Genomic DNA, 8,799 nt, shown 5'->3' with positions numbered 1-8,799 from the left:
GCAGCTCGATGGCTTGATTACCGCTCGACCAGATCCCGTCACGTTTGTACGTTAACTCAGCTTTTGAGGACTGGTGCAACGATGGGTGGTCGTGACTTGGGGAGTTTGGGTTTTGGCGACGACTGTTTCTTGATCTGACCTTCTGTCTCTCGATACGCAGACCCATGTTCCAGCCCATGTCGGTATCGAAGGTAACACTCAGGCCGACCTTCTCGCCAAGCATGGCTCGAGTATGCCTCAATTGACCCCGAATCTGCGTCCATTGAGCTCGACACGCTAAACCGTTCGCTTTTTTGCGCGTTATTTTTCCGTACCTGATGCAATAGCAAAGAAACTGAATTTAAAAAAAGAAAACAAGTGCTTTTTCTGACAATGTGCCAATCTCCCGGTGTTCGTTCTAGTACAAGCTCAGTCTGAGAATCTTGCTGACGGATGGAGTATCGTCGCGTGGTGGCGCACAACCTGGTCCTGCTCATCAGCGCCAGTACCGACGCCCCACCACCGTCCTCCTCAACCTTCTCATCGGCCTTTGCAGCATCGCAGAGTGACGGAAGCCGAGCAGCGGTTGCTGAAGCTGGCCCAGCTGGTCACCCTTATGCCACTGCCCCTCCTGCTGCTGCTACTGCTAGCTGCGACGTCCAGCGCGCGTTCGTCCGCGCAGCACTCGAGCGCATTCTGATGCTGGCAGCCACCCCTGGCCAGCCCACCCAGAGCCAGAGCCAGACCCAGAGCCAGAGCGAGAGCCAGAGCCAGAACACAAGTCAGGCCGCTGGTTTTGGCGGGAAATCTTGCTCAGAATCTGGTCTCAGCAGCAGTTCCCGCCATCCAGTGCCGCACGAGTCGGACGCTGACCATCACAACAATCATGAGCATGATCGCAGTCATTTTGGGTCGCTGCCTGATCGTGCTTCGGTGGATCCGGGCAAGCGTTCCAATGGAGCGAATGGACGACCAAGACGAGGCGACCTGTCGCGACGCAAGCTGAGCATGCTGAGCAAGGAAGACGATCATCATCATCATGATGCTGCGGATGGAAGTGATCAAGCGAGCGCTGGCACTGCAGACGAGACGGTCAATGCACGCCAGGACATTGAAACAAAGAGCGACGATGCGTCGGTCTGGGAGCGCAACCAGCTCCATCTAAGTGTAAGGCGTTGAAGGCAGGCATTATTGCTCAAGGTGGATTGTTTGGCTTTCATCGGAAAAGCGGTGGAAACGGATGAGGGTTCCCCTTTTGAACAACTCACTCATCTCGTTTTGCTTTCGGGGGTGGTTGGCTTTTGACAGGCTGTTGCCAAGCTTGTAGCATCGCGGGAAATCTCGCGAGTTGCTATTGTCACAACGACAGAGCGCGCCGAGCAGGTCACGCTGTATTCGCAATCATCCGAAGGCAGTGAGATCGGTTGGATGGACTTTTCAGACCTGTCCAACGTCCGCAGCGCCTTGCAAAAGATGGACCAAGTCGCAGCTACTCCATCCGAGCAGCCAAACGGCACTAGTAACAGTCACACACCCGTAGCGTGTGCAGCCCTTTTGCATCAGCTGCTTGATCAACACAGCAATCGCGCATTCCGCTCATCTCCCTGCCTGGTGCGACCCGGTGAGCGACAAGCTGCGGCAACTGCAGCTGGTGCCGCTTCTCCACGCAAGCCGACTCCGCTGTCACCCGGGGGAATGCCTCTGTTTGATTCGCCTCAGAAAAACAGCAGCAAACTGCAGCAGCAGCCAGTTCGGCCTCCACTCCCTGCAACGACACCAGAAGAAGACCTGCTGCATGTCGTGTGGATTACAGCAACTCCACTCGAGACTGCTGTTGACTCCACTGCCGCTCTCGGACTGCTTGGTGGGATGCGACGCGCGTCCACTTGGCACGACTCCTTCGTGTCTCTTCTCTGCTGCGAGCATCAATGCAAGACAGGCGAGCGCTCTTCCTCGCAACATAAACGTATTCGTTTGGTGGATGCCACCTCTGATGCCTCCTCATCGGCTGACTCTACGCAGGCCATGGTCGAAGACTTCATTCCCGGTGTCACGGTGGAAAGCTTTCGATTTTCGCATCCCTCTTCTGTTCACGAACCCGAATCGCCCCGAGGACCAGCGCACACGCCGTCGTCATCGACGAGACACAAGCGCTCCTATGCGGCTGTCGACAACGAGACCTCTGGGCACGGCTGGTCGAGCTTTGAGCTGATTTCGCAGTTTGCCCCATTCTCTCCATCGCCTCTTTCCGCCAGTCCGTCCTGTCATTCAGTCTACTCGGCCGGCTTTGACAAAACGCCTTCCGTACCGCTGAATGGCAGCATTGCAGCGCTTGCATTCCAACGTATGCTCGCGCGAACTTGCATCACTGCTGGGCAAAGTGTCGTCTGTGCTTGTGTCAATCTGTCGGCACTCCTGCCCACTGGGGCTTTGTCTGATGAACTCGTCCAATCGATGACACCTGCACAGCATCGCCTGGCACACAAACTTGCGCGAGCAGCGCAGGGTACCATGATGCCCCAGAACATTGCGACAAGCTCGCTGCAACTTTTGTCCATTGTCAAGTGTGAATCCATGCCCCTGGAGCTTCTCGGCTCCCGCGAGTGCGATATGCAACTAGACATTGCATGCCTCGATGGCACCTATTCCCCCCAGACGGCACCTTGCTTGCTGCGAGCGTGGTTGGCGCGAGAACGAGACTTTCTCGCTTCTACGGCCACCACCCCGCTGACAGCGCGTCGGATGCCAGGTAATTGCGCCCTGTTGTTGCGGCTGTCCTCGAGTGCCACACCTCGGGCCGGGTTTGTCGCACAGAACGCAGGCAAGCCTCGGACCACGTTGAATTGGCTTCGGTCTGCTTCTGTCTTGCCAACCGCGACGAAATGGCGATCAATGGTGTGGTCCACTCCTCCTGCCTCAGACGAGCCCATGACCAAGTCGATCGATACCAGCACTTTTGCGACACTCGGCACGCTGGTGGGTTATGTGGCGGCCGATGGGCGCATTTTGGTCACTCCCCTTTTGTCGTCGAACAGGCTTCCGTCCGATGTGCGTGGACCCCACCCTCAGATGGAAGAGACGTTAACTGTGGAACGGGAGTATCTTGACGCGCTTGCACAACCAACGCAGCTGTCCGCGTTCATCAAGAAAACGTTGCAGCCAGCATCGGAGCACGAGCCCGCCATCAGCGTCCATCCCTTTATTGCGCGTGTTCTGGAAAGCAAGGGGCTGCGAAATGTCCAAAACCATGTCGCTTGCACTTCAACAAGTGTCTCGGCTACAACGAACGGAGCAACAAGTCATTCGCAGCCCATGGCCTCGTCGAGCAAGATGCCATCTGCCCGGTTGTTGCAGAGTGCCTCTGGTCTCGGCGCTTCTCCCAGCGATCTACTTCACTCTGGTCCTGCGAGAGGAGGCAGCTCCACTGCGCCGCCAGCCCGGTTGGAAATGGATCCTGTTGCCATGCAATGCCGGCTGCTCGACTTGCGCGCGGACGACCAAGCGTCTGTTTCTCTCGCCGATGTCATGGAAACTGGTTGGATTGCGGACAAGAAGCGAGCTGCGGCAGTTGCACGACTGTTGCAAGACGTCCGTGGGAAGGTTGAACGTGACTATGACGCCGACATTGCTGTTGGCACTCCCGAGCACTGGAAGGCACGGATTCAAGCTCTCGGTGAAATTCGATCCTTTGCTCCGTTGAGCGCCCATGGGATTGATTATAACAGCGAGCAAGTGTGTGATATGGTTGACACGCACATGATGGTCAGTCATTTGCCGCTGTTGGCTGCAACTGCGGATTTGCGCCGACCCGATCGGGAGGGCCGGGCCAGCACGGTCGCGTCTCACCGTAGAGATGCCGCCGAAATGAGTGCAAATCAAGCCGACAAGAAAGCTCGTGGCGGTGCTGGACCCAGTCGAGTCCCCGCGTTCTCGGCTGCACAACCATCAAAGAATGTGCGGGCTTCCAATGGTGCTGCGCTGTTACAAGAGAAGCAAGATCGTCGCTCGCGAGATGGCACTGCCCAACCAGCCGGCCATGTCTCGCGGCCGAGCGCGGCACCCGATCGCAGTATCGAAGAGGCGAACAGACGTGAAGTCAAGCGTCTTTCCTCCGAAGCAATTGGTGCTTCGATTCCGAAGACTGACAAGCAGCATGGCCACTTGGTTACCATTTTGTACCGAATGGTGATTGTTCTATTGGAGGTAAGAATGGTCGAGTTGTGGTTTGGGGTTTTTTTTTTTTTTTTTTTTTTTTTTGTTGTTGTTGTTGTTGTTGTTTGGTGAGTGGTGAGTTGGTTTGACCGTCGGTCCCTGATGTTGTGTTCTCACTTGCTATTGCGTAACTCTTCTGATTGCTCCGTCACTTGGTGTTAGGCTCGGTCGGGTGGCTTGAACTCGGCTCTGATTCCAACAGCCGATATTCAATCCAAAGTCAACGGGTTGGTGAACCAAGTTGTCCCTATCTCCGCCGAGAGCAGACCGCGCACTTGATTGAACTGATGCAGCATTCGTATCTAATTTATTTGTAAATGATGAGGAAACGCAAACCTTGTACTGTTACAACTCTGCTTGGCGTTGACGACGCTCGTGCAGGACGATAACTTGGAATAAAAACACCTCTACCAAACCCCAGCAACATGAAACTAGGAGGAGGCGCGATTGGTAAAACCAAAGCGCAACGCAAATGAGACCCAAACCAGCCGCATGTTGCCACCACTGCATGGCATGCAGAACAAAACTAAACAGCTGCATAGAAGTAGCAGGCGGCAGCGGGTTGGTACTTTTGGTTTCGGGAAGCGGCTCGGAAGCAGAGGACAATGGCGCACTAGAAGGCAGTGAGTTTACAACAAACCTGCGACGCCGGGTCATCTTGATGGATGCATCGGAGGGGTGGTCTCGCGATGCCTCGTTGCGGAGGAATTCGGACTCTGCCTGTGTTTCGGCTTGAAACATGGCCTCGATGGAAGGAGTACTGCCTCGGGCCCAACGGGCGCACCAGAAGGCTCGTAATGAAAACACCAAATGCCACGGGACGAGAAGGAGGGCTGCGAGCAAAGGTGGAAGACTTTCAAAATGAACTGGTCGCCAATCCAAGATTGTGACCCAGCGATCAAACGCGTCCTCGACAAAGGTGCAGCTGGAGAGGAATAGCGACAGCACCCCAAGTGCACACGAAAAGCAGGGAAGCGCGTCCCAAAAAGCGGAAGCTGCCGTGTCAGGCGGTAGAAAAGTCGCTGGTGCCTTGCCGTAGTACCAGCTGGCTGAAAGAAGCGCGCGAACCATGCTCCACGGATGGTGAGCAAATTTCACGAACGTGAGAGAGCGCGGCGCTGGCGAGAACATCAATCGTTCAGGAAGAATGAGGGCCAAGCTGAGCGCAGCCAGCACACCCGCCAGCATGGACTTGGGCGAGGCAAGCAGAAGGAGTACTGCTGTGGCAATACATGCGGCGTTGTGAATGGCCAAGAGTGGAGTGTCGCTGGTTTGAAATGGCTATTGGGAGATCGCGACGAGCAACACGCAAAAAAGCAAAAAAAAAAAAAAAAAAAAGGAGTCAGAGAATGAGAGCAGGCCAAACGACAGAGACTGTTGAACATTCTTTGTACCTTGAGTGAGTGCAGTGAGGTAAAGAATGCGCCAGGTCCTGGCGATTCACGCCGCTGATTTGCGACGCGCAACGCCACGCGTATTGCTTTCACTCGAAAGGCGATTACTATCCAACAGTGCTGAACAATCGTCAGACCCAATGTGCAAGTCGCCAGTTGCCGAGCCGTATCTACGATTCACAGCAAAGTGGGAAGATGGAGAGGTCAAGTAAGAACCACAAGAGTCAAAACGAAAAAGCCCAAGCTGCAACGCACCTTGCAAATCCCAGACCAACGGAAACGGTGTAGCCAACATGATGCTCCCAAGAAGCAATGCTTGAAGTCCGAGTAATGCAGAAAAACTGTCTCCAGCACAGTGGTTTGTTGTGAGTGCAAAGTCGAAAAGGAACAAGCAAAAAGAGAAAAAAAAAAAAAAAGGAAAAAAAAAGGCCCTTCCTTACCTTTTCTTGAGATGGAGCTGTGTTAACGTTGATCCAACAGCAGCGATATCGACAGTGAAAATGCTAATGACAAGCAGCGCAGCGACTGCATTTGTCAAAAACACAAGCGGCTCAGAAAACGTCAACAGAGTTGGTCGCCACACCTCCTCGCTCGCGGGTGCGGTCGCGTTCAGCCACCACGTCGCCTGCACGGCCTGGTCTGGCAGCGTCGTTGTGTTGTAGTGTGTGCGGTACACTGCACGCAGCACATTGAGCGAGGTGAACGGGACGAGCATCAGCACTGGCTGGAAACCGGCTGCGAGCATGAGCGCAGTGCAAACGCGACTCGTCAGCGAGGTTCGCAGCGAAACGACGCGCTGTGGACCAGACATGGCCACCACAGTCGTTGGTGGTGGCGGTGGCTGCTGTGCGATGGAACTCGGAATGGCAGGCGGCGGGGCGGCAGTGCGCGTCGAGTTTCAATGCGAATCCAGCAGAGTTGAATGGACCATTGGGACTGGCATTCGAAACGGTCACTGGGTTGAGAGGCGTGTGATGACGACGAGCTTCACGACGCTGGGGCAGAATAATTTCAACAACGACGGCGAAGGCGACTGCGACAAGTGCGGGGATGCACGCAGCAACAATCGCAGCCGCCATTGCTCAGAGTGACAGATCCAACAAACGACTGAGGTAGTGGTCGAAATCGCTCAGATAGGTGCGCTAATTGGTGCCGTGTTACCGGGATGAAACAGCGAAATGCTTGTACGAGTGGATGTGCAGCAGGGGATACTATGTTGTTTAATGGGGTTCAGGTTGGGTCGGTGGTTTGCAAATCCGTGTGCTCGACTGCATGCACTTTTGGGCGAACGGGTCTCATTGGGAGACTCGTAATCATACAAAGCAGGTCTTTCGAGCTATTGGCCAGTGTAACGTCGGTTTGATTGAGACAAAGCGTGCCAAAAAAAAAACGAAATACCAAATACACGAATTCCTCAAGAACCTTCGCCGGCTGGACGGACGCGAACTCGGGTCCTAACAATGCATTGACGCACATAATGTTGGCATGTCATATTGTTGGTCCCGAACTCCGACCAAGCCCAACAGAAACTGAAAATTGTCAACTGAATGCCAAAGCCCTTGTGCGCCCTGCCAATGCTGTGCTTGCGGCACATTGTTCGTGCAGATTGGCAGACACCTTGCCGAACCATCTCGATTTATTACATATTATACTATAGATGACCTGTACTTTCGAATGAGCACATCTTCGACCGAAGGCAGACTTGAATCTGTCGCTGCTTTCCATGCTCAACTTCAGCGCAACCGTGCGTTCGTGCAATCGTTTCCGAGGCAGACCAGTATCGTTAAACGGCACGAAAATAATATTTCCAACACGGAATTAGTGAGCCACAGGCTGCTACGAAGCCGCTCAGTACACTTTGAGTGAACACAAAGTGCGCCTCCATTTTTTTTTTTTTGTTGCTGTTTTTGCGACTCCCAGAGCTCAATTCTCGTTGGTCAAGACATTTGCCCAAGCTCGCTAGCATCTCGGGGCTTGTAGCTCATTTGGTAGAGCGCATCGTTAGCATCGATGAGGTCAGCGGTTCGACTCCGTTCAAGTCCATTTTTTTTGCTCACTTGTTTTTTTTTTTTTTTTTTTTTTTTTTTTCTGGCTTTGGCTTTGGCTTTGGCTTGGCTTGTTTCACATCCGATTTGTAGAACTACATTTCTTCTTCTTCATAAATGTTCCAACCGTCACCCTAAGTTGATCATCCTGGTCTTTGCCTTGGCTGTCCGATTGCATTTTCACTTCAGTCGTGTTTGGTTTTTTGTTTTGTTTTTTTGGCTGCGTTTTGGTAATGGGCGAGGGCTCTGGGCTCTGCGTTTGAAAGATCCCCCCTGAGAAGAAAGTGCTCCGACTCAGGATGTGACGCTGGGGACGCAGGGTGGGTGCATGGCGAGAAGCGAACTGAAACAATTCTGATAGTTCGACAGATTGACCTGAACCAGCAATGCCGTCGAATCCGCGTAAGAATGACAGAGTCGAGGATGCGAGCGTGCAACTACAGTTAGTAAAAGCCAAAGTCATTGCAACAGTGTGACGGCACGTGGATTGACTGTAGCGCATTGATTCTAACTACAGCCGGCCCCGAGCGCGGGAAATTGCTGAGAGCTTACTCGTGGACACGACGTGGGTTTGCGTCTAGTAAGGGCATCTAGTATTGACTGATGATGTGAGTGGCTGATCCAAAAGTCAGGATTTAGAGCGCTCACTAATGGAGGGGAAGGACAGCTTGTATGAGAATGAGATAGAGAAAGGTGGAGCAAACGCGATTGCTGAAGCACTCAAGGTGAACACGTCAGTGACTGACCTCGGGTAAGCAAAATCACATTCGCTGATGCATGTGAGTCAGTACAGTAATCCAGTGACAATACAGAGTCTTCGCTGATGTCGAGGACAGCCTGGGTAAGATTCAGATTGGCGAAGGTGGAGCGCGAGCAATTGCTGAGACACTCAAAGTGAACACGAAGCTGACTTGGCTCATGTAAGTCATCTTGCTTGAACCGATGCACGTGTGTGGAGGTACATAGCGGGAAATCAGAGTGATCACTGAAGGAGAAGATGGACAGACTGTGCCAAAATCAGATAGGCGATATTGGAATGAAGGCGATTGCTGAAGCACTCAAAGTGAACACGTCATTGACCGAGCTCGAGTAATGTAAGACCTTGGTAGGGTTAGCCAGGCAATGTTGTTGTAAAGTGTTTTATTTCACTTTGCAGACTGAACTGCAAT

General features: G+C 53.3%; 3 protein-coding genes and 1 non-coding gene across 4 annotated transcripts; 3 read left to right on the top strand and 1 right to left on the bottom strand.

Annotated features, from left to right (window-relative positions):
- Positions 1–421: 421 nt before the first annotated feature.
- Positions 422–4,470, top strand: CAOG_05745 (hypothetical protein; the record flags this gene model as incomplete). The annotated part of the gene is made up of 3 exons (XM_004346368.2): positions 422–1,146; positions 1,288–4,182; positions 4,354–4,470. Exons 1-3 carry the CDS (start codon positions 433–435, stop codon positions 4,468–4,470), a joined length of 3,726 nt encoding a protein of 1,241 aa, XP_004346418.1. The 5' UTR covers positions 422–432.
- A 9-nt stretch (positions 4,471–4,479) lies between these two features.
- CAOG_05744 (hypothetical protein) lies at positions 4,480–6,684 on the bottom strand (the record flags this gene model as incomplete). The annotated part of the gene is made up of 4 exons (XM_004346367.2): positions 4,480–5,472; positions 5,586–5,755; positions 5,841–5,926; positions 6,026–6,684. Coding segments are annotated over 4 exons (1,572 nt in total), but the record flags the coding sequence as incomplete, so codon positions are not given.
- Positions 6,685–7,555: 871 nt separating this feature from the next.
- Positions 7,556–7,628, top strand: CAOG_09676. The gene has a single exon. It is a non-coding gene; the product is annotated as a tRNA-Ala (tRNA).
- A 388-nt stretch (positions 7,629–8,016) lies between these two features.
- Positions 8,017–8,723, top strand: CAOG_05743 (hypothetical protein; the record flags this gene model as incomplete). The annotated part of the gene is made up of 5 exons (XM_004346366.1): positions 8,017–8,072; positions 8,148–8,210; positions 8,298–8,381; positions 8,467–8,550; positions 8,636–8,723. The coding sequence occupies 5 exons, from the start codon at positions 8,017–8,019 to the stop codon at positions 8,721–8,723; spliced, it is 375 nt and encodes a 124-aa protein (XP_004346416.1).
- Positions 8,724–8,799: the final 76 nt, after the last annotated feature.

The sequence above is a fragment of the Capsaspora owczarzaki genome (assembly GCF_000151315.2).
Source record: "Capsaspora owczarzaki ATCC 30864 unplaced genomic scaffold supercont2.9, whole genome shotgun sequence".
NCBI classification, from domain to species: Eukaryota; class Filasterea; order Ministeriida; family Capsasporidae; genus Capsaspora; species Capsaspora owczarzaki.
Note: the sequence above shows the minus strand (reverse complement) of the source record. Positions and strands in the feature narration are given on the sequence as shown.